Raw genomic sequence first — 25,656 nt, 5'->3', positions numbered from 1 at the left:
GTTAGCAGCCATGATTCCAGGACAGCGATGAAGCGGGAGCACCGAACGCTAGTCGTTTTGACATCCTAAAATAAGAATAAGTCTTCGCTGCTGAAAGATCAACAGCAACTGCTGAAAGATCAACAGCAGCTGCTAAAAACTGCTGATAACCAATTAAACATAGATACATATTTTAATTTTAATTTTTTTAATTAAAACTCGAACATGTGACCGCATGTGATACTCCATCAGCAGCAAAGTTGTTTCCCTAAAATAATATGCGACATGAATCTATTCATGTTTTCAAAGTCAAAAGAATAAAATAAAATAGTAATTCTTGCACGTCAATCTCTTCCGAATATGCTATCTTATAGAAATAATTATAATAATATAATAATTATTATTATTAATATTAATATTATTATTATTTGTTGCTCCCTTACCAAAATACCCTTAATACCCTTAATATTAATATAAATAATGCATTTAACCATATTCTAACTTTTCTTTTAGTATTTTCTGGAACAAAGTCTTCTGCAATCTTCAAAAAAAAAAAAGTCTTCTGCAATCCTGCACCGTACTGTAAATGCATCCAACAATTATGTCTTACCTAATTCTGTAATTCAAAGTCTCTTCAATCATTGCTTTGACATTCAAACAATAGATTTCATCAAAAACAAAATTAAACGATTGACAGTACGCGATATACTGTTTAGCGAGCAACCCGAAATCAACTGTAGGTTCAAACTGGCTTTAGTCTTGGAAGCACAGCGGTGAAGAAATTGAGATGGATGATGGGTCATTGAGCAAGGAATCAGGCTCGCACAAGTAATCTGGATTTGCAATTGGGGGTGATCGGCGAGTAATTTATAGGGACCTGGATTGCCTCCTCTCTCATCCCATACTCTTTTTATCCCCTCCTATTTCTATGATCACGGTTAAACTACGTTAACATTTTATATTTCCATTGTTTTTTATCTTATTCTTTCTATAAAAAAAATTAATATAAAATATTGATGTGACTTAATCGTGACCACATAATATAAGAGGGGATGGAAAGGGTATGGGATGGGAGGGCAGACAAGCCAATAGAGTTGTAAAATGTTAACATGACTTAACCATGATCACACAAAACAGGAAGGCACAAGAAGTAGAAGGACAGATAATCTGCCTCCACAATCCAGCTCCAATTTATAAGGAAGGGGCTATGACTTCTCAGAGGGGCCGTCTGTGTTTGTGGTACAGTCTCGCAAAACAGTGGTGGCAGTGGTGGAGGAAGCGACAGCTACGGAACCTGTAAATGTAGTAATGGTTTACGTATATTATACTCAGTTGCAGTATGTTCTTGTTTACAGAAGTCGGTTTATGTTCAAACAAAATTATTAATAAAATAAGGTTTTGATTAGAGTGTTGTTGGCTTTTGGCCTTTTTTTTTGTGGATAAAGGCAGTGAAGATTCGGAAGAGGATCTTCTCCTGAGCATAGGATGAGGATCCTCTTGACCACGAAATCCGGACCGTTCAATTTTAATCTAACGGCTCTAAAACAGAGGGTCTCCTAAAAATTATAATAATTGCAACCATTAGATTAAAATTGAACGGTCCTGATTTCGTGGTCAGAAGGATCCCCATCCTATGCTCAGGAAAGGATTCTCTTCCTGAAGATTCTATTTTAGCAGCAAAAATGGAAGATTGACAAACAGAAAACTAACAGACAGAACAATTAAAATTGCTAGGAGTAGCCACTTAGTACTACGGTCTAGCGGTATTTCTCAAGGTCTTAAATTCAATTATCGCCTTAATGTAAATAATATCGTTTGTTCAAAACAAAAAAGAATAAAAAAAATAAACATTGTTAGGGGTAAAACTAGAAACTTGTTAGGTTATTTTGGTTGAGCTGTATCCTAACCATTAAATAAAATTATTAAATAATTTTTTTGTTAAAATTTAAAATTTTAAAATCCCTTTCATTAATTTTCGTATATAAGATTTATATATTGTAAATTAAGCCATATTCCAGAAACTCAAAAGATATCAATACATGATTTAAATAGAGCCAATGTATTCCTACAATCAAGGGAAACCAAATATCCTAAATAATATTGTCTTATAATATTTCAGAATTGTGTTCATGACTTTATGCGAGCATTCATTGATTAATCGCCAACTTCATCAAACTGTTAGCTGGATATACAATACCATTCATTTTATATGCCTGCACGTTCCACGTTTCAAAGTCCTTAATTATCAAAGCAAGTAAAATTTATTGCTTAACTTGTCAGCAACTTCTTTTCAAATGCCTATATAAACATAACATATATCTTCACAACAATGTACGATTCTCAAACTTATCATTTCCCCATCAGCTAGCTCCTTTGTTCCCCATATGGCACACTCAGCCTTTGTGCTAGCTTGTTTTCTAACTCTGTTGGCTTCTTCAGTAGCCTCTGGTGCAATTGTTGAGCATTCTTTTAGTGTAAGTCGAGCCTCAATTTTGGATATGCTCATGAATGTTTCTAGTATCGCTAAAACCGGATTTTAACGTTCAAAATTACTTCTGATTTAATTTGATGGAAAATTTTAAATAGTTTCATAGAAGCGGTTTTTCGAAACAATATTCAAACATGCCCTTCAGGATCCTTGTTTTATCATGCATATTTCTCACTAATTATTTAAATGTTTCCTTTGAATAATAGTAGTCATAATAGTATTTTTTTTATTTCAATTGCTTCAGGTGAACAACTTGACTGTTAGCCGATTATGCCGGAATCAAGCGATTACTGTAGTAAATGGATGCTATCCCGGACCAACAATATATGCACGAGATGGAGACACACTTATCGTCCACGTTTTAAACCAGTCGCCCTACAACATTACTATTCACTGGTAAATAATAGTTTACATATCCAAAATCATTTACCGCTCAACATTATTCTAGAACAAAACAAGAATTCTATTTGGACACACTTAATGATGCACCATTCAATAAAGATGACCCATCAAATTATTTAGGACCCACAAGTATTAGAGAGTGTTGAGTTTTGTGTATCCAAATCACGTTACTTGGAACAAAATGCAAATCCATATTTTCCTAGTCTTTTTTTTTTTCTGGATTAGCAAACCCCCCGGGGAATGTTGGGTTATGTTTTATAGTTTCTTTCTTAATGCAGGCATGGAATTTTTCAGCTTCTGAGTGCATGGGCGGATGGACCTACATATGTAACTCAATGCCCTATACGTTCTAGACAAAGCTTTACATATAAATTTAATATCACCGGACAAGAAGGCACCCTTTGGTGGCATGCCCACGTTTCGTGGCTCCGCGCAACCGTCCACGGCGCACTCATAATCCACCCGAAAGCCGGTCGATCCTTCCCTTTCCTCAAGCCCGCCGAAGAAGTTCCTATCTTATTAGGTAATTAACGATCAATACCATTCAACATAGTTAACATTCATCATGATACGCACTTAAACAGTAATTTTTGTGACTAATTATAAAATGTTTGATGGAATTGCAGGAGAGTGGTACAATGGTAATGTTGTTGACATTGAGGAAGAAGGTTTGGCTACCGGAACGGCTCCTAATAATTCAAATGCTTACACCATAAATGGACTTCCCGGTGATCTTTACGACTGCTCTCAAAATCGTATGTAACCATGTATGCGTGCATGTACATTTGTTTGTTTTTATATATTACTTATGAATGATGAATATTAACAGTTTAACATCAATTTATCAGAGACATATCAACTTAGTGTGGTGAGAGGAAATACCTACCTCCTACGCCTAATCAACGTTGCACTCAATAACCAACTCTTCTTCAAGATAGCCAATCACAACATGACAGTTGTTGCCATCGACGCCTCCTACACCACTCCATATGTCACCGACGTGGTGGTTACTGGACCCGGTCAAACCACTGACATTCTTGTCAAATTCAATCAACCTATTGGATCTTATTACATGGCCGCCACTCCGTATGCTAGCGCAAACATCGCATTTGATAACACGACCACTAGAGGCGTCATCGTCTACAAGAACTCCAAGTCATCAACCCCCATTATGCCGGCCTTGCCCAACCCTCGCGACACGTCGTTGGCCCACAAGTTCTATACTAATCTCACTTGCCTCATTGGCGGGCCCCAGTGGGTCCCAGTCCCACTTCAAGTGGACAAACACATGTTTGTGACAATCGGCGTGAACTTGGAAGTGTGTCCCAAAAATGCCACATGTCAGGGCCCACTCTTTAGCCGATTGTCCGCTAGCATGAATAACGAGTCATTCGTGCTTCCGAGCAATACTTCAATGATGGAAGCACATTTTAACAACGTGAATGGGGTTTACACTAGAGATTTTCCTGACAAGCCTCCAGTAAAGTTTAACTACACGGACACAAATGTCAGCTTAGACCCGTCGCTAATATACGCACCAAAATCAACCAAGGTCAAGATGTTAAAGTTCAATTGGACGGTGGAGATCGTGCTTCAAAACACAGCATTTTTGGCGATCGAGAACCATCCTATCCATCTCCACGGCTTCAATTTTCACGTGATGGCACAAGGGTTTGGTAACTACGACCCGATTAATGACCCCAAAAAATTCAACTTCATTAATCCACAAAAACGCAACACAATTGGTGTGCCGGTCGGAGGATGGGCCGTGATTAGGTTTCAAGCAAATAATCCGGGTTAGTTTTTTAATCACCTCATCAATTAAATGCCTTATATTTAGTTATATTATTATTAATTAATGTTTGGTTATTTATTCTAAACAATTATCTTAGGAATCTGGTACATGCACTGTCATTTGGACGTTCATCTGTCATGGGGGCTAGCCTTAGCTTTTGAGGTTGAAAATGGACCGACTCCAGACTCTACTTTGCCTCCGCCACCACTTGATATGCCCAAATGTTAGAAGAAGTTTGGAAGAAACCTCAAAATATTGTTTCCTTTTTTGTACTCTTTGAATTATAATATCGTGGTTAATTTCGTTCTTTTGGTTAGAAATCAATTTAACTTTGTAATAAAATTAGTCACAAATGTTATAAGTTGGTTATCATTGTTCGACTAAAATCACAATAGATTGTTTGATGAAGGTGGATTGTCTGTCCTCCTATTTCCATACTCTTCTCATGTCCTCCTATTTATGTGGTCACGGTTAAGCTACGTCAATATTTTATATTCCTATTACTTTTTGTTTCTATAAAAAAATTAATATAAAATATTAACGTGACTTAACCGTGACCACACATCACAGAAGGCTATGGGAAGAGTATGAAAATGAGATGGCAAACAATCCACCTCTTTGTTTGATTACTAATATTTCAAGTGTTCTAATTCATTGAATGAATGACGTCATTGTTTTTTCTTTTAGTAAAATAATCCTAGATAATAGTATTCTTGTTTATTAGTATGTGAAAAGGCTCGTATTCAACTAACGTAAATGACAGTGAAGTTTAATATTTGGATTAAGTATAATACCTAGTTATATCTGACTCATTGGTTTATCTAGTTTAGCTAACCAAGAGAAATAAATACTAGTATAAAAAAATATTTCTTATTTCTTGTTTGCTAATACCAAATTAATTTTTACCAAATTAATTAATTAAAGTCTTTATGGTAATCATATCGAACTCTAATCTTGTTGGCTTTTAATTAATTAATTTGGTTAAGTTTGTAACATCCCACATCGTCCAGGAGAGTGGATCCTGTAAGGCTTATATGTATATTCTCACCTCTACCTAACGCAAGGCCTTTTGGGAGCTCACTAGCTTCGAGTTCCATCGGAACTCTGAAGTTAAGCGAGTGGTGCGTGAGAGCAATCCCATGATGGGTGACCCACTGGGAAGTTCTCATGTGAGTTCCAAAAAACAAAACCGTGAGGGCGTGGTTGGGGCCCAAAGCGAACAATATTGTGCTGCAATAGAGTCGAGCCCGGGATGTGGTGGGGGCCCAGGCCCGGATGTGACAATTTGGTATCAGAGCCAATCCATGGTTGGAAGTGCGCCGACGAGGATGTCGGGCCCCTACGAGGGGTAGATTGTAACATCCTACATCGCCCAAGGGAGTGGATCATGTAAGCTTTATATGTATATTCCCATCTCTACCTAGCATAAGGCTTTTTAGGAGCTCACTGGCTTCAAGTTCCATCGGAACTTCGAAGTTAAGCTAGTAGCGCGCGAGAGCAATCCCATGATGGACGACCCATTGGGAAGTTCTCGTGTGAGTTCCTAGAAACAAGTCGTGGTCGGGGCCCAAAGCGGACAATATTGTGCTACGATAGAGTCGAGCCTGGGATGTGGTGGGGGCCCGGGCCGATATGTGACAATTTAGTATCAGAGCCAATCCCTGGCTAAAAGTGTGCCGACGAGGATGTCGGACCCCTAAGGGGGGTGGATTGTAACATCCTACATCACCCAAGGGAGTGGATCATGTAAGCCTTATATGTATATTCCCATCTCTACCTAGCATAAGGCTTTTTGGGAACTCACTGGCTTCGGGTTCCATCGGAACTTAGAAATTAAGCGAATAGCGCGCAAGAGCAATCCCATGATGGGTGACCCATTGGGAAGTTCTCGTGTGATTTCCTAGAAACAAAACCATGAGGGCGTGGTCGGGGCCCAAAGCGGACAATATCGTGCTACAGTAGAGTTGAGCCCGGGATGTGATGGGGCCCGGGTCGAGATGTGACAAAGTTAAACTAGAAATAAGAAATATTTTTTATAGTACTATTTATTTTTTTTGTTGAGTCAAACGATGTGACAACCCGTCCCTTATTTTATGATTTTATTAATTTTAAAATAGTGAATTGATAAAAAAAGTTCTAGAGGCAAGATTGTTGACTTTTCGTTGACCGTTTTTCGTGAAGTATGTGAGTTATTATTTTACTGTATTCTCAAAGTACCTAATGATACAAACGTGTAGGCGCAAGCGAAATCGAATTCAGAGTTACGATGAAGATTTTACGGAACTATGAATCTGAAAAATACTTTTGTAAAATTACTATTTTAGTTATTTTTATTTTTATATTATTTTAATTAAAATTTTTATGGCCATGGGGCCCACATCTCAACTTTCCTCTCCTACCATGCCATCTGGCACACTGTCTCCCATATTTTGGGATTCTCTCTTTCCACTCACCCATCTCTTTCTCCCCCCCTCTCTTTCAATCTCCCGGACCTCTCTCTCTCCTCTCTGTGCTCCGCTGCAGCACTGCCACCACTCACCTCGTCAGCAAGCCGCACCCCCATCACCTTCACCTCGTCTATCTCCCTACCTATGCCCAAAAAAAAACAAAAAAAAAAAACAAAAACTCGAACAACTCTCGAACCCGCACGCATATCGGGGAAAAAAAACTGAAAATGGAGAACTGCGGCGAGTTCTCATCGTCTCCAACAAGGTAACTTTCGAAAACCCTTTAAAGCCTAGTAGATTGTGTTTTGTTGTATATTTCAAGTAGTTTTGAGAAGTTTGGTGACTTTTGGAACGCAAAGGAAGTTTCCCAACCAATTTGAAATTAAACGAAGTCGAGGAAGTTTCCTAGGCAATTCCAGTTCTAGCTTTCTCCTTGCTGGGTTCTGCGGGTGTAACCCACGAGTCCAATAAGTCAACCCGACCTGTTTTATATATATATGTATATTAAAAAATAAAAGGCTTAAGCCTAAACTCAGCACAAACCATAAGCCTAAACCTTTGGGCCACTTTTCCAGCCCGACCCATTTTTGAAATGGACTCAGAATATTATGAGAATATTCTTGAAATATTCCTTGTGTTGACTTTTTCAAAATTTTCTCATAAACCCTTCTAGGCTAATTTCGATGCCCCGAGTCTGTTTTTAACATCCATTTAGTGAAATTTTAAATTTTTAACGTAGTTGACCACTGGGGTGTCTGGGTTGACTTTTTAGGGTTGACCGTTTACATTTTACGAAAATTTTCCGGGACCCTTCTTACTGTATTTTAACACGCTGATTCTGAATCCGCCGTCTGTTTCTCCAAATTCAAATGTTTTAATTGAGTTTTACTAATGGGTCTCTATTATGCTTAGGTACGATTAACATCGGTGATCCATATTTACACGTTCAAATGGCTGTGACCTTATAAGTATGTGTGAGTGAGTCTTTTCTTTTATATAGTGTGTATGTGTGTGCGTGGGTGTGTGTGTGTGTGTGTGTGTGTGTGTGTGTATTTGTTAGTTTCCACATATAGATTTATTACTTAATTTTCTACGTGATTGCCATAATTAAATTAATGGTTATAAGGAAATGTCGTATTATTGGGAAATTATGATTAATCCTACGGGATGCACAGGTAGACGGACTAAGGGAATGCCTTAATTATATTTACGGCTCGCAAGTGGGATTATATTGACTAGAATTGTTGAATTATTATGGCATGATTATATTTATGTTATCAGCTCATCGTGTGCTACACTGGTGTTAGTACTTGCCCGGGCCAAGACCAGTCTTCAGGTGTATATTCACATCACACCGTACGCTCACTTTGGATACATTGTAGGTTCCAGTCTTGTTCTAGATTGTTATAAGCAATTAGGACTCATATGTGATGCACACAGCGCCAGTCTTCACGTGATTGTAGTACTAGAGCGTAAATCATTATTACACCCAGTCCTGTTCATGCCAGAATACCTCTGCAATGAACTCGTATGTCAGCAAATGACGATGAGCACTCATTTTGATATTCGTTTATGTGAGTTATTATAGTTGTTGTACGCTATGGTTTATTTATGAAATTTTGTGAAATTTTGCATTTTCAAGTTGTTACTATTTATGGTAAGTATTATCATAGTATATGTAGTATGCTATGTATTGAAACTATACTTGTTTTACGGTGAGCGGTTATTACATTTTCAAAAACATTTTACTAAGATTTATTTTTAGGCCCACTCACCTTCATTTTTTGCCCCTCCAGGTTTTAGTAGCTGAGCTTTCGTGTTGACGAGGACTCTTGGAAAATCTTGGTATAGGTGACTACATTCGATGGTATAATTCTCAATCTACTTCTACTGTGCATTACTTATGCTTTGACATCACGTGTGAATTGGGTTCAATCCTGCTTACATGCGCACTCTTGCATTTAGGCACTTTTAGGTTTAAATTTACTCACTTTTTCCATATCACTACACTTTATGGCTTTGTCACCCTCTTGGTGATGGCCATCACAACTCGATTCGAAGTCCAGGTGGACATACTGAGTCAAGGTGTGTCAAACGACGTCATATCTTATACTTTTCTAACGTTTTGTCTATTTTGTCTTCATGGTTTAGTGAAACTTAGGGATAAAGTTTAAAATTGACTTTATTATTATTTCTAAAGCAACCTAATCAACTATTATTTGCAAGCCTCTTATTTGGCCTCATTTTTCTGTCAAACAATTCAAACTAGAATTCTTTGTATTTTCTTCCTATAATTTCGAATTTTTTACTGGTTACCTGTGACAACCCGTTCCAAATTTTACATTTTTATTTTATTTTAAAAGCGTGAATTTACGTAATTGCCCTAGAGGCAAGGACTTTGACTTCCGTTGACCATCGACTCGAGAGATGTGAGACTTATTCTTTTAGCATATCCTCGTAGTACTTGTTGGTACGAACGTATAAGCGAAAGCCGTTTGCGAGTCCGAATTATAACGGTATAGTTACGGACGTTTGAAATTGGTTATTCAAGGTTTAGTGTTAATTAAATTAAATCCCACTTTGTGGGGTGAAGCCCAATCAAAAATGGAGGAAAGAAAGACAAGAAAAAAAAAAGAAAAAAGAAAAGGAAGTGGCTTCCCGTCCACCCGCACCCACCACGAGTTCCCATTTTCCAAGGCCGATTCCGGCCAACTCCGGTAGAGTTTTTCGATGCCACCACCACCATCTTGAAGCTCTCATTCCCCTCTACAAAACCCACCCAAGAACCACCTTGATTAACCATAGTATGTGGCGGTTTGAGGCCACGAAAGTTGACGAAAATCAATTTTGCTCCAGCCACCCTTTTCGATTTTTCGGCAAATCGGCAAAGCAATGGCTGATGCCACCACTTGGGCTTTGTAGCCCATCATCCCAAGAGCAAAACCCAACCAACCTTGACCCCGTTGGACCACCGTAGACGATGAATCGACGTCGGGAAGTTTTAGGCACCCGCCGGCTTTGTGGGCAAAATTGACCATCTTCCGTCCACTTTTGGACTTCATGGAAGGTATGAAAGTTGCTCCACTCACTGAGATCTTCATTTCTGTGAAGTTTGAGAATTTTTGGAAATAGTTGGATTTTCCGGCGAGTCGGGGCGGCCGACTGCCACCCGCGGCGGCGCGTGGCCATTGAGCCGCCAATGCTATTTTTAGGCTATATCGAATGTCTTGAATTCAGTTTTGTCATTTGAATGATGTAGGTTGATTGTTGGAACCTAAATTCGTTACGATACGTTACTTGATAAAAATGTGAATCGATGATCCGACCGTTGGATCGTCACCAAAATTGGATACATTATAATACGTAATATTTAAAGATCATAGGAATTTATGGATCAGGAATCCGACTTACGGATCTTCCTGAATTGGATTTGTAAGTTAATAAAATAAATGTTCACGGCCACTTGTTTTAGGCAATTGGCGGAGATCTGATCGTTGGATCGTAATGAAATTTTAATATGCTATTCTAGAAACATATTGTGGATCATTGGGAGTTGCAGATTGGAAATCTGATATGCGGATCTTCCGGGTCAAGTTATACAAGGTTGTAGACCCTACCGTCGATCTTTGATCGACTGTTGATTTGTGGTCAATGGGTCTCAAACTATTTTAGAATGCCGTTGAGGTTGTGTTTTATATGAATTACGTATTCTACAGATAAGAGTTCTGAGATGTGATTTGATAATTGGTCACATGGACCAATCATTCAGGATGCCTCGATACGTGCGCTAGAGAATCATAGCGGGGACTTCAGGTGAGTGGATCTTTTCCTTTTTATCATACATATATTATTAAGAGTTCTATCGACGCTTTTAAATTGATTAGGTATATTACCTTCATATAATTATTGTGAATGCTTGAAGTACCTATATGAACTACGAATGACTTGATCCCTGTTTAGGGTACGTAGGCAGTCTAACGAGACGTTAGATGCAGCCATAATATATTTGAGACAAAAGCCTTATTTGAGAAATTGAGTAATGCGAAGGAAATTGGTAAGGGCAAGTTTTAGTTTTGTGAATTAGTTAGTTAAATTAGTGTTAATTGGGTTGTCATGGATAATTATCCCTGAAAATAAGTAGTTCGAGAGTAGGGCGTTATTGGTTGTACACTTCACACCGTATTGTTTATAATTGAAAATGCTACGACATGGTTGAGTATTAGGTTGCATCATGATATATCCATATGTTTATTACTTGCATATAATTATTGGGAATGCCTTCAAGTGCAAAGGTGAACGCAGGACACCCAGGTAAGTTCAGGTGAGTTATGGTATTAGTTGAATCGATTGCGTTATAGCATGACTATAGTTATATGTTAGGCAACTTCGATATTGTCGTACTGGTTTCCATGAGTTGCACATGTTATATTGAGATGCATTGAGAGCTCATAAACCTGCACCCCGGTGTTAGTGCTCCTCCCGTGGCCAGGGCACAGTCCTTCATGTGATGTTCACTTCCCGCACCTTACGCTCACCTTAGATCCAAGGTAGGTGCACAGTCCTGTCGTACATACCACTTTAGGTGGTTCCGACTCGTAGGTGACCCGCGATTATTCGCACAGTCTTCACGTGATCGTAGCACTTGAGCGTATTTATTTACACCCAGTCCTGTCGTACAGACCACTTTAGGTGGTTCCGACTCGTGTGCAGGTATACTTATTGAGCTATTGGCTAGCCATGATTGATGAGATGTGGATAAGTCGTACAGGTCACTATAGGTGACTCCGACTTATATGCTAGCCATGATTGATGAGATGTGGATAAGTCGCACAGGTCACTATAGGTGACTCCGACTTATATGCTAGCCATGATTGATGAGATATGGATAAGTTGTACATGTCATTTTAGATGACTCTGACTGATATATCACTTTGTATTGATTAAGTTCATTTGGCCTACTTATTAATGTATGGTGGAGTTGATGGCAAACCGTGGTTTTGGTCATTTTTGAGTATGGTTTGGATATATGTATATATGTTGTACTGTCCTAAAGAAAACGATAAGGGAATTACAACGAGGGGTTATTACTGTTAAAAAGGTAATAGTTTTGGGAAGCTTGGTTTTACTGCTTACTCACACTTTCTGTTTTGTACCCCTTCAGGTTTTAACTGCCGAGTTCGTATCGACGAGGATATATAGCTAATCTTAGTATTGGTGGCTACTTTTAAGGGTATGATTCTTACCCACACTACTGTACCTTACTTATGCTCTGACATCGCGTGTGAAATGAGTTCGCTCCTACTCGTAGCGCACTCTGGTATTTAGACACTTTTAGATTCAAATTTATTCACTTTTTATACACTATCACATTTTATGGCTTCGTCACCTTCCAGGTGTCGGCCAGCACAGCTCGATTCAGGGTCCAAGTGGACTTTCTAGGTCGGGGTGTGTCATTACCTTTCTCTCTAACTCCAACTTAATTGTATTATACACTTCTTTTTTTATTCTTTCTATTAAATTTAACGTGTCTTACAATTTTGTGAAGATTACTTTAATTGCTCATGTTATGAGTGCGAAATTTTTCTCAAAACATATATGAAATTAAGGCCTTATCTCACAAAGAATTCTGGCTCTGCCACTGAACCTTTTCACAGTAAAAAAATGTTTTGTGGACTTTATTAAATTAGAAAACATTTTTTAATGATCGAATTTGCTATTATGATTATTCAGATAGTTTTTTCTTTTTTTTTTATTAGTCTAAATTTTCAGTTGAACAAAATATTACAATTATAATCAGATAAGTCGTTCCTCATTGATTTGAAATTTTCGGGTATGAAGGCGGAGATGGGGAAAAAATACTTATCGGAGTGTAATGACATGCCATCACCGATTCGACCCACTATCTTCCCTACATGCCCATTGATTTTTACAAAAAAAAAAATGAAAATTAGTTGTGGGACCTACTCCACATAGAACTTTAACAATTTGAACCATCTATTTTGAAAGCCTCGATTTATCGATCATCCTTACAAAAATTCAATTCAATCTAAAATCATTTGACTGTTTAATTATCACGATAAAATTTCATGTTATAGAAACATCATTAACATTAAATGAGAAGTAGTAATGTTTCAAAGAAAACATTGTTTTGTATTATCATCATATATATTGGCTAAATTATATTTCCGATGGATTCCAGATGCTGCAATTAATCAACAAAAAAAACTGTATGCAATTTTGACTATTTTGATCACCTATATATTATATTTGATTGTAAAATGAACAGAGCTTACGCGCAAGCGGAAAACATACGTCAAAAAACCAGATCGTGGTTGCCACTTTCCACTAGACCAACTTCTTATCTTTCTTCTCTTAGTTGTAGAGAAGTCTTCATTTAATTTATGTAAAATAATACAATTGTTCAAAGAAACAACAAAATAAAATAGGGTAAATCTTAGTTTATTATCCTCAAGTTTCGTGATTTTCAACATTTTGTACATGAAGTTTTGTTCATCTCAGAATCATACGTAAAGTGTTAATTTTGAAAAAGTCTCATACATCCGTTAGTTTGTCTGTTAAGTTTCTCGTTAACTGATGATGTGGCGCTCATGTGGACAATGACTGGGCGCCACGTGCAAGGCCGTCTCTGAGATTTCAAGGGCCCTATTTGGAATTTATAAAAAAGTCCCTCCTTAAGATAGTTAAAAAAAAAAAACAAAACAAAAAACAAAAAAACAAAAGTAAACCAATGTATTGATGTTAGAAAACAATCACTTAAATCAAAACAAACTTTAACACTCACTGATTGCAAGTTTACTAATGTCATTAATTATTCTTAAAAAAGTTGCTAACACAACATTCACTAAATAATCAAAAGTAGTTCAATCTTAAACAACCAAACATGAAGAAAAAAACTTCAAAACTCTAACTTTAAAATTTCTCTTGAATATATGACATTATTATATAAAAAAAATTGAAAACCCACCGTTTTTTGGGGTGTTATTATTGACAATGAGAATATCTCATTGTACTCTAAATTTTTATATTGAGTAATGCTAGGGAGACTAAATTTGTAGATAAAATTTTGTAAATTAGACATATGAGTTTATATACGTACTTATTTCCTACTGGTGACACATCATTTAGTTTACAAATTTAGTTTTTTTTAGCATTACCCTTTTATATTTAAAAAGAAAAAAAATTACGCTTATAAGGAATACAATGAGATTTTAAAATGCTAACAAAAGCCATTTTCTAAATATAGAACATTATTACATAATATTAGATAGCAAAATTTTGGGGGCCCCTTCAAATTTGGGGTCATGTGCGATTGCACCTTTCGTTTTCCTCCAACGCCCCCTCTGACCACGTGTCATTAAGGAGCTCACGTAGAAATTAAAAATTAAAAAAAAAATTCCCATCCAAATTTAAAATATTAAAATAATTAATTAAATTAAAAAATTAAAAAAAAAAACAAAAATACAAAACTTAGAACCCCCTTCATCTTCCTCACCCGAGTCCCTCCATGGCTCCATCCCCTCCAATGCAGATTCCAATGACAAAACACGACCCAAATCAACCAAAGAATCAAAGCACACCTCTTTTTGACATGATCGGTAAACAATCTCACTCATCCTAGACCCCTCCTCACACAAACCAACGCCATTTCTCCCACCAGACCGCCTCGGCTTCCTCGAAATTAGAATCTGAACTCACACGAAATGGAGAAATTTTTAGTTATAACAGAAACACAAGTAGTACACACATGTTTTAATAGGAGTGGTAGGAAATTTTATTTTTTAAGTTATTAACTTTTTAGCATACATATCTCACCATTTGTATAATGACACGCCAAAATTTCATGTGATATATTCTAACACACAAATTAAACCCTATAATTGTAGTATGGGTAAGTAGGGATCGTTCTAGGCCGGGGATTAGGAGGGATTGCTAATCTACTTAAAACTGACTCAAAAACACAAAACTAGGCTTGAAAACATAGCTTTTGGGAGTGTTGGAGCATTTATGGGGTGTCTTCTATCCTTGTTTTAGTTTTACAATTATGTTGATTTCATTGTTAATTTCTACAATTATGTGGAACTAATTTCTTTTTAGTTAGAGGTGATTGATTTTCTACAATATTGTTTCGTAAAACATGAATGCGATTTACTTATCTGTTTGATTGATACTTATTCTTGTTTGTTGATTAAGGATGCTTACTTAGTTTGCATGCATGAATTTGATGCTAAAATATAAGGGAATTTCACCTAATCGTTATGAACTTATATTTACAAGTAGTGGAAGTCACTAGTCATGATTGTGTTAAATAAATCCATGGCAGGAGTATCATGCAGTTCATAGTTACGAATCCCTTGTCAATGCTTATGATTTTCACAAAGCTTAATGATCTTTGATTGTATCTCTATTATGTTGTTCATGTAGGAAACTATTGAAGAATAATTTGGTTGCCAATACCTTATCCATCCAATTCAATGAGATTAGGAAAATCCGAAAGTTAATTTGTACTTCTCACGATTAATTTGGGGCATTGTCATTCATGGTTTAAAGGAATAATAACTAGAAATCGATTTATATGAATATGTGTCATGTGTGGAGAATGACCCTCTAACTAGCATTTCACTCTTAAAACACCCAATTTCGTGTCTAACCTGTTTAGTTTATGCAATCTGTTTAGTTTAATTAATTTCGTCCAAATCAATCCCCCCTTTAATTAAGTGTGTTAGATTAGTTAGAAACGTGTTCAAATCTGTCCAATTTAGTGTTTTGAGTCTGTTTGCTAGTATTATGCTGTTTAGAGTCTGTGTAGTGTGTTTTGAGTTGTTAGTGTCTAGTTGAGTGTTTCTAAGTCTAGTTTTGTGTTTTTGAGTCACATTTGTGTAGATTGGCATCCCTAGTTAATCCCCGGCCTAGAACGATCTCTACTTTCATATACTACAACTATCTTAATAAGGTTTAATTTGTGTGTTAGTTTCTATCACATCAAATTTTTCAAATTTTGGTGCCGTCGCCGAGGAACGAACCCGAGTCACCCGCGTGACAGGCGGGAATACTTACCACTATACTACAACGACAATTCACACCATCCATCTATCACTACAATTCACACCACACATCCATCACACACAGAAGAGAGCAATTGAGAGATTTTTAGAGAGTTTCAAAGGTGTGCCACAGCAAGGAGAAGGAAGGAAGGGAGAAGTCTTTGTGCCGTGCATATGCCCAAGCTTTTGGGAGTGCTGAAGCATCTCTAGGCTGTCTTCTATCCTTGTTTTAGTTTTACAATTATGTTGATTTCGTTGTTAATTTCTGCAATTATGTGGAACTAATTTCTTTTTAGTTAAAGGTGAATTCAAAGTCATGAACATGTATGTGATATGAATTGATTTCCTCCAGTTATTGTTTCGTAAAATATGAATGCGGTTTACTTATTTGTTTGATTGATAACTTATTATTGTACGTTGATTAAGGAGGCCTACTTAGTTTGCATGCATGAATAAGTTATCAATCAAACAAATAAGTAAATCGCATTCATGTTTTACGAAACAATAATTAAAGGAAATCAATTTATCCATCACACACAAACTAAAACTAACTAAAATTACTCCGTGTACCGATCACGTTGAAAAATCCCTCCACGAAATGAATCACCCTCCCGTCCTCCTTCCCAAAAACAATACACATATGAAACAGCATCCAAAACGGCATCCCGTCTTTCCGATAATTCAGCAAATTAACATGGACAGCTCGCTCCTCCCTGATGGCCTCCCGGACCACCATGACCGACTGCCTGCAAGTCCCCGGACCCTGAAACACTCTGCCGTTCCTCCCGACCACCTCGTTCTTCGAATATCCCGACATTTTCAAGAACCCTTTGCTCGCGAACACGATTGGGTGCCCGGAAATCCAAGGGTCAGTGATCATGAAGCTGTCGGCCAATTCCCCCAGAGCTTCCTGGACCCAGAGCGAGTAGCGGCTGATGAACGACTGCTCAATTAAACCCAGCTCCGATTCCATCGTCCCTATTCTCCAATCACTTCCACTAAACCTTCGCTGCTCTGTGTTCGATCGGGTCCCAATCCCATGTGGGCACCCGTAAAGTTAAAAAATTGGAGAAAACCCAGTTGAGAAAACGAGCAGAGAACGCAGAAATTCAAACAATTTTATCAATTGGCGTCGCCCATTGATTACTGACTGAGTTTTGTGATACATGAAATGTAAAGATAGCAGCTTTGATGAACATTTCTTGTGAGAAAGTGAGCTTGTAGTGAAAGGGAACCCATCAGGATTTTCAAATTCGAAAATATCTAGTGCAGGTTGTTGTGTTTTCGAATGAACAATAATCGCTGAGAAATACCCATCAATCGTTTTTTGTTTAATTAGTGCGAAAAATAAATAAATCTGAATTTCCCTTTTTTTCTGTAGCAATATTTGACACAACAGTGTGTACAAACCCACGAAACAGAGAGGCTGTAGCAAACTGTGCAGAGTCACAACAGTGTGTACAGGATTTTCAAATTGGAATTGAGATTGGGCTCTCGAGGGATTGGATTGTTGTGGTCTGGATTCTTGGGGAGAAGGACCTTTTGGGGTTTTGGGACACCCTTGCTTCTGGCGGGTCGGGGGTGAGAGTTTCAGTTCGACATGTTCTCCCTCGCACTGAGTCCGATCGGATTTCGATTGAGGGCAAGAAGAAAGGAGGGGATGGAGGGGTGGAGCCGTGGAGGGGGGGAGGGGATGGAGGGATGTCGGGTGGGGAAGACGTTCTGGGTTTCTTTTGTTTTTTAAATATTTTTATTTAATTAATTATTTTAATATTTTAAATTTGGACGGGAAATTTTTTTTTTGAATTTTTAATTTTCATACGGATGATTTAATGACACGTTGTGCTTAGTCATTGTTCACATAGTGCCACATCATTAGTTAACGGGAACTTAAGAGCCAGATTAATGTATATATGAGACTGTCTCAAAATTAACACTTTAAGTATGATTCTGGGACGAAAAAAACTTTATCTAAATGTTAAAAATCATAAAACTTTAAGTAGTAAACTGAAATTTACCCAACAAAATAAAAGCATGTAATTAGGCCACCATATATAGACTCGATCAAAGGTGTTTTACGTGTGTGAATTTTTAGGGTTTTATACAGTTTTTTTTTTTTTTTTTTTTTTTTTTTTTTCTGATACGATTTCAATATATCACCAAATCATCAACCACGGAAAGTTAATATATATAAATGAGAAGGCGACAAAAAGGAAATAGATAGAGCGATTACTTTTGCTTTTAATAGCTGTAGTTTCCTCCAACAAAGACAGACGAAAACGTTGATTCCATAGAAGAACTTTTAAGCCTAATTAATAATTTAATTAGATGAGTCAACCAAGTTAAAATAAATTTTGAACGTCCTTGCATCTTCAAAGGTGGTGGCTGTGATGGTTTGGTGTTACGGGAGGATGATTTTTTACCCTTTTAATTTTTCTATCCTTCCATGTTTTTCTATTTGAATAGTCATAAACCATATCAACATCTTATATTGATTTTTTTTATAAAGATAATAAGGTAAAAAACAATGTATGGAAGAAGAGAATGGAAGGGAATGAGAATATAAAGGTAGAGAATCCTCCTCCGGTGTTACGGGTTAATTCAAGGTTTCTGTGATGTGAAATATATGGATGTTGTCTGTTTCAGTCATGCGGCTTTGTTTTGCTTTAATGTTTTCATTTTTGAAATTATTATTTTTTACATTAGTCACTTCGATGTATAATTAAGGTATATAATAAACATCGTTTTTATATATAACTCACTTTTGCAATTGTACAGGTATCTGTGGTAGATTCATGATTCAAATTTTGGAGAGTCTTAATGTTAGATAGAAACGAAGCGCTAAGAGCATAAAAAAAATTTCGGTTTATTCAGTAAGGCATTTCGTCGAACATTTGATGGATTTGTTATTATTAATCAAATCATGTTACACATATATCAACAAATATCGACATATGTTGAAGTAATTTAATTAATGATATCGAGAAAACTTGTGTTGTTGCACAATCTGTTGAAATATATTTAGTAGGTATTACATAAAATACTTAATATGTATAAAAAAAAATCCATATTAAACATTTGGAGGTTCCTCACATTTATATTCTAAAATTTTGGATAGTCTTGTAAACACGAATAATTTCTGAAACAAGAGACAAGAATACGTGTACAAAATATATTTTTTGTATTAATGATTTTGGGGTTACAATCTCTTTGTAATTTGATCCTCTGATTCTATCTTCGTAGGATGTGAGTTTGTGGATGAGTTGTTGATCCAAAGGGCCGTCGGGGCTTGATCTAAGGATGCACAGTTGATGAATGGATCTTCAAGGGGCGTTGGGCTTGATCTTGAAGGTTGATGGATGAACGGATCTTCAAGGGCTTTTGGGCTTAATCTTGAAGGATGAACGGATGTGTGGATTTGTTGAGGTTGTTGATCCAAAGGGGCCGTTGGGGCTTGATCTTGAAGGTTGATGGATGAACGGATCTTCAAGGGCTTCTGGGCTTAATCTTGAAGGATGAACGGATGTGTGGATTTGTTGAGGTTGTTGATCCAAAGGGGCCGTTGGGGCTTGATCTTGAAGGTTGATGGATGAACGGATCTTCAAGGGCTTCTGGGCTATATCTTGAAGGATGAACGGATGTGTGGATTTGTTGAGGTTGTTGATCCAAAGGGGCCGTTGGGGCTTGATCTTGAAGGTTGATGGATGAGCGGATCTTCAAGGGCTTCTGGGCTTAATCTTGAAGGATGAACGGATGTGTGGATTTGTTGAGGTTGTTGATCCAAAGGGGCCGTTGGGGCTTGATCTTAGGATGAACGGATGATGAGCGATGAACACTTTCTTCAAGGGCCGTCGGGGCTTAATCTTGAGTTGGTGGGAGTTCTTCAAGGGCCGTTGGGGCTTGATCTTGAATTGGTTTTGACGAAGAACGAAGAGTGATTTCTTGATCCTTCGGGATTTGCTTGAGAGCTTTAGAGTTTCAAGGCTTCTTTCTTTCTTCCTTCCTTCTTTTCTTCTTTTCCTTCTTCCTTTCCTTCTTTTCTTCTTTTCCTTCTTCCTTTCTTTCTTGCTTTTTTCTTTCAAATGAATGCCTTGGCTTCCTATTTATAGAATTCCAAAACTTGATTTTTGGATTTAAATAATCAGATGAAATAAATCATTTCTGCCAGGTATTGACACGTGTCCTATTTGATAACTTTTCCAATTTATTTCGATTTTTCGTTGAGTCACACGCTACATGTAAAATTTATGTGATACGTGAGAGTTGAAATTTTAATTATTGGTCAACATTCATTTTACCGAAATTTTGATGTCTACAAATGCCCCCACTTCAAGGCGCGTCGTAGACATGTGCTTGTCACGTGTTGAAGATGCGTTTTGAAGTCCCTTAATGTAGATGTCAACCCAAGGGCCGTCGAGGCTTGATCTTGAATTGGGCTGGAAATTTCTTCAAGGGCCATCGAGGCTTGATCTTGAGTTCGACTGGAAGATTTTCTGGTTTCTTCCAATCGTTGATTTTCCACAGGCTTAATCTTGAACTGGACTGGAGGATTCTTTTGGTCTCCTCCGAAGGTCTGAACTTACTCCTTTGATCTGGAGTTGAATTTGATTCAAGGGTGGTGAACACTTGATTTTGAATCGGACTTTGTGATTTCTTCAAGGGCCATCGAGGCTTGATCTTGAACTGGGCTGGAGGATTCTTTTGGTCTCCCCCTATCGTTGATTTTCCTTTGTGCTACTCTTGAACTGGGTAGCAGGATTCATACACATGGCAGGCAAGCACGAGGTGGAAGTGATGACCTGTTTCTTTGTTCAATCTTTCCCCAATTCGTATTGAAGAGGGTAGATCGGAAAACTGACTCCAAGTGCCGTCTGATTGCTCTTTTCACTTTGCCATGCGAGTAATAACAAGGACAAAGGAAAGGACATGGAGAAAGCATGATATAAGATACCTTTGCTTTTGAAGAAGCAGCGAATGAATCAGCACATATATTTGTTGTGCTTGTCTCCACATGCTTTGATGTATCATTTTCACTTGTCTTACTTGCTCCCTTTACAGAAGTGGTATTTCCTTATGCAGGTTTGGCATCTTCTCGTGTAGTATTTGTCCTCTGATGCAGGAATGGAATGCAACCTTTGCATTTAAATGGTGCTTCAAAACATTACTTCTCCGCGACAATGAGTACTCGAGAGCAATGCAAGGTAAGCAACCAGGCAAAGGTTCCAGGCAATCAGTTCCAGGTCGGAAGTTTGATTTCAGGTTCCGACTGATAACTCTATTTCCCCTTCTCCTGCATGTAAGAGCAAGGACAAAGAAAAGGACAGGGAAAAAGCATGATATGAGATACCTTTGCTTTCGCCCTTGATGATATGAGATACTTTTGCTTTTGAAGAAGCGGTGAATGAATCAGCACATGCTTCCATCTACCGTTTCCTCATGGGTCATCTGTACTCCAGGCATCTAGTATCATCTTTGGGGAAGAGGAAAAAATTGAGTATTTTGAGATGTTTTGCTGGGAGTGTACTCTCGGAGGTGAGGAAGAGTTGGGCATTTTTTTTTTTCGCAGGTCTGCCTTGCCATAAAAGATGAAGGTCGACATATATAGGGATTTCCCAATAGCAAGTGGTGGTACTGTTCTTTTACCCTTGTCGACAAACGTTTTGATCCCGCAAATCCGGCTTTTTGAAATAGTGACGACTCTTCGATCTTTGAATACGCCTCTTTGATTTCTGAACGACGCCTCTTCGATTTCTGAACGAGTGCCTCTTTTGACAAAGCTGCACGCGTTTTCTGAAAAGCAGAGAAAGCGTCGCCGAACTTTGCGCTTGTCAGCTAAAGATGTGTAGCTGCGATGATGACCTCCACGTGATCTTTTGACAAAGTGGCACCCGTGCTCTGAAAAGCCGCGAAAGCGTCACCAGCCTCCACGTGTTTTCAACTTTGTCGGAGATCTTTTGACAAAGTTGAACGCGTTTTCTGGAAAGCCGAGAAAGCGTCGCCTAACTTACGCCGGAAAATCCAGCTTTTGAGATTTGCAGAGCGATGTCTCTTCACTTTTGAATAAGCGGCCATTCGATTTCTGAACCAACGCCTCTTTGATTTCTGAGCAAGCGCCTCTTCCTTTTTATAGAGGTATTGATCACCTGTAACATGCATACTTTGAAAGTTGCTCATTCCTGAAAATCATCTCCGGCCTTTTGAGTTTTAACTCCATCCACCCATCTCTTTTAACACTTTTGAAAAAATGGCTAACCCATCGAACCTTAGCTTAGAATTGAGTCTCAGCAGTGATCCGGTTGCGCCGCTTCAAGGTAATGTATGGTGCCCTTCTTTCTTATCTTCTAACGGTCCTCTTACAGGTGAAGACTCCGTGATGCAGGACGCCACAACAGCTACAATAGTAGCTAGGAACCTCCTTACTCCAAAAGATAGTAGGCTGTTGTCGGGACGGTCCGATGAGTTGGCCGTTCAAGAGTCCCTCGCTCTTAGTGTTCAGTGTGCGGGCTCTGTGTCCAACATGGGCCAACGCCTGCTTGCTCGGTCCCGTCAGGTGGAATCATTGATGGCAGAGGTGGAAGATCTTAAGCAGGAGATTAAACAGCTTAAGTACGAGAATAGAAGTTTGCATGTGCTTGCAAATAACTATTCGTCAGGCATGAAGAGGAAGCTTGATGAGATGCAAGAATCTCAAGGTCGCATTCAAAGTGACCGTCAAAGGCTTGCGTCTTTCTTCCAGAGACACCTTTTTCCTGCGTCATCAAGCGTTCCACCAAGTATTGGGGCCTCGAATGATCTATCTTCGGTGCTTCCTGCTCCTGGAGTTTGGCCGAGTAGTGGGGCTTCACGTGAACAACCTTTGTGAAGGCTCCATTTTTCTCTTTCTTTGTTAGACACTTTTTTTTTTTTTTTTTTTTTTTATTTTTTTCGCACTTGTAATTTTTCGAAAATCAATGAACATACTTCGTTTTATTTAGTGTATTGTGCTAAATACAGAGAAAACATGTACATCACCAAGAATTTTTTTTTTTTTTTTTCATGGTGGCACAGATCCACCAAAGTTTTTTTTTTTTTTTTTTTTTTTTTTTCCGGTGGCACAGATCCACCAAAGTTTTTTTTTTTTTTTTTTTTTTTTTTAACTTTCATCATTACTTCCCAACATCATCATCTCATTTTACTTTATTTTATTATTTTTTATTATTTTATTTTATATATATATATTTTTTTATTATTCTTTTTTTCTTCTTTCGGTGGATTGATCCACCAGAGTTGTTTTTTATTTTTTTATTTTTTTTTTACTTTTTATTTTTTTATTCTTTACTTTCATCATTACTTCCCAACATCATCATTTCATTTTACTTTATTTTATTATTTCTTATTCTACATTGTCGTTTTTTTTTTCTATATAAAGGACCTGCAAGATTGAGGCTCTGGGTGAAAACCCAGGCTGAGTCCGAGATAGAGAAGGCGGAGGATCTTTGGGTGTGAGTTGACAGACTTTGATTTTGTCAAGCACATTCAAAGGCAGCAGCAGAGGCAAGCAGACGGATGAGATCTTTGGGTGTGAGTTGACAAACTTTGATTTTGTTGATCACATTCAGAGGCAGCAGCAGAGGCTAGCAGACAGATGAGATCTTTGGGTGTGAGTTGACAAACTTTGATTTTGTTGATCACATTCAGAGGCAGCAGCAGAGGCCAGCAGACAGATGAGATCTTTGAGTGTGAGTTGACAAACTTTGATTTTGTTGATCACATTCAGAGGCAGCAGCAGAGGCCAGCAGACAGATGAGATCTTTGAGTGTGAGTTGACAAACTTTGATTTTGTTGATCACATTCAGAGGCAGCCGCAGAGGCCAGCAGAAACAGCCAGATCTTGAGGCAGAGTGTAAGGCGTCGAGTTTGAAGACCGGCTAGTCGTTTGACAGCGGTCAATGAAGCTCTTCGTTGATTTTGATCATGGTGGCCAGAATGACGAGCTCGAGGTAGTGCAAGGTGTCAAACCTGAAGTGGAGGAACTGCTGCATTGTCCCTGGGGAGGTTAACACTGGCGGTAGTGATTGCTGCAGTAGCCGTGTCTTTTGATGGCTGCGATGGTGGAACTTTCACCTTTTTCTTTGCTTTTGTGAAAATAAGAAGAGCCAAGTCTTCTTTCTCTTCCTCTGCAAAAAGCTGAAGCAACACCAAGACAAAGAACAAATTATAAACAATAAATTTATACCTAGTACTTTTGCTTGCTTTGCCGTGAACCCCCCTTTTACCGTGTTTCGATTTTTTTTTTTTTTTTTTTTTTTCGAGTAGAGAATATGTATATTTTTAATACATAGTAACATATGTTTTTTTTTTTTTTTTTTTGAGTAGAGAATATATATATATATTTTTAATACATAGTAACATATGTATTTTTTTTTTTTTTTTTTTTTTTACAGGTCTTACTGCATTCACAAATTTCCTTGCTGCCTTTTGACGGATTACCCATGTTCACAATTGGTGGCAGCTTCTTGTGAATTTGGAATTGGTGACGGAGTGAGCAAGATGTGGGTGCAACTGTACTCTTTGCCTGGTGCTTGTTGCAGTGCGCCACTTTTTACCATGTGGTGTTGTGCAAAAGACTGCAGCGGGATTTTGTTGTGTAATGCCTTTTGGTCACGGTTTTCCCTCGGCGGTGACTTTGTTGTGCACATTGACCTTACTGCTTGTCGTGGGCTCTTTACCACTGCTACTTGAAGCTTGTCCCAAAGTGTCACTTTTATCGTGTGTGGTTGTTCAAAAGACTGCAGCGAGTTTATGCTGTGTAGTGTCTTTTGGTCACAACTTTCCTCGGTGGTGACGTTGGTGTGATGCTCACCCTTGTAATACGGCTTTGTAACCAAATCATTCCTTTAAAGAAATAAAGTATTCATAGTTTGAATTCGTTTTTTTTCTTCAAAGTGTTTGTGTTTTTGTTGGTGATGTGACTGTACTTGAAGTTTTGAAGTTTCAAGTTGCCTACGTACCCTTGGTTGAGGAGGGATCAAGTCATGACGTAGTTCAAATGAGTGATGGTTTTGATGATGATTTTGCCGTACACAGTTTATGCTCTTGCGGGCCAGGAGCATGGTGCATTTGCTTTAGGGGTAGTAGCGCTTCAAAAATCTGCCGTTGATGGGGCCGATCTTCAACCCGTCTTCTGCCATGATTAAGTAGGCACCATTGGTGTAGATCTCTTGTATCACGTAGGGTCCATCCCACTTTGATGTGAACTTGCTTTTTGTCTTATGAGTTGTAATGATGGGCCTACGCAATGCCAGCACGAGATCTCCGGCTTGGAAAGACCTTGGGCGGATTTTCTTGTTGAATGCCTTGGATAACCGTGCTTGGTAGCATTCCAAGTGTTGTTGAGCTTCGAGCCTTCTCTCATCCAGTGCTTCCAACTCCTGAAGGCGCAACTTTGCATTTTCTTCATCAGTCAAGCCTTCTTGTATGGCCATCCTTAGTGAGGGGATTTGA

General features: G+C 38.1%; 2 protein-coding genes and 1 long non-coding RNA gene across 3 annotated transcripts; 1 reads left to right on the top strand and 2 right to left on the bottom strand.

Annotated features, from left to right (window-relative positions):
* The first annotated feature begins 2,363 nt into the window (after positions 1 to 2,363).
* On the top strand, positions 2,364 to 4,944 carry LOC103949424 (laccase-7-like). Its single transcript, XM_009360538.3, has 6 exons — positions 2,364 to 2,453; positions 2,712 to 2,863; positions 3,148 to 3,392; positions 3,496 to 3,624; positions 3,718 to 4,665; positions 4,762 to 4,944. Exons 1-6 carry the CDS (start codon positions 2,364 to 2,366, stop codon positions 4,890 to 4,892), a joined length of 1,695 nt encoding a protein of 564 aa, XP_009358813.1. The 3' UTR covers positions 4,893 to 4,944.
* Positions 4,945 to 16,637: 11,693 nt separating this feature from the next.
* LOC103949482 (protein TWIN LOV 1-like) lies at positions 16,638 to 18,655 on the bottom strand. Its single transcript, XM_048583504.1, has one exon. It carries the CDS (start codon positions 17,144 to 17,146, stop codon positions 16,721 to 16,723), a length of 426 nt encoding a protein of 141 aa, XP_048439461.1. The 5' UTR covers positions 17,147 to 18,655; the 3' UTR covers positions 16,638 to 16,720.
* Positions 18,656 to 24,047: 5,392 nt separating this feature from the next.
* Positions 24,048 to 25,106, bottom strand: LOC125476934. The gene is made up of 2 exons (XR_007258218.1): positions 24,604 to 25,106; positions 24,048 to 24,339 (listed from the first exon to the last, which is right to left on the bottom strand). It is a non-coding gene; the product is annotated as an uncharacterized LOC125476934 (long non-coding RNA).
* Positions 25,107 to 25,656: the final 550 nt, after the last annotated feature.

This window comes from the organism of the source record quoted next, unplaced genomic scaffold (assembly GCF_019419815.1).
Source record: "Pyrus x bretschneideri cultivar Hongxiangsu unplaced genomic scaffold, Pyrus_bretschneideri_v1 Contig2, whole genome shotgun sequence".
NCBI classification, from domain to species: domain Eukaryota; kingdom Viridiplantae; phylum Streptophyta; class Magnoliopsida; order Rosales; family Rosaceae; genus Pyrus; species Pyrus x bretschneideri.
Note: the sequence above shows the minus strand (reverse complement) of the source record. Positions and strands in the feature narration are given on the sequence as shown.

Coding starts and splice junctions, on each gene's coding strand:
- LOC103949424 (XM_009360538.3), top strand. CDS start 2,364: ATGGCACACTCAGCCTTTGTGCTAGCTTGTTTTCTAACTCTGTTGGCT. Junction 2,454..2,711: donor TTGTTGAGCATTCTTTTAGT/GTAAGTCGAGCC, acceptor CAATTGCTTCAG/GTGAACAACTTGACTGTTAG. Junction 2,864..3,147: donor TACAACATTACTATTCACTG/GTAAATAATAGT, acceptor TTCTTAATGCAG/GCATGGAATTTTTCAGCTTC.
- LOC103949482 (XM_048583504.1), bottom strand. CDS start 17,146: ATGGAATCGGAGCTGGGTTTAATTGAGCAGTCGTTCATCAGCCGCTAC.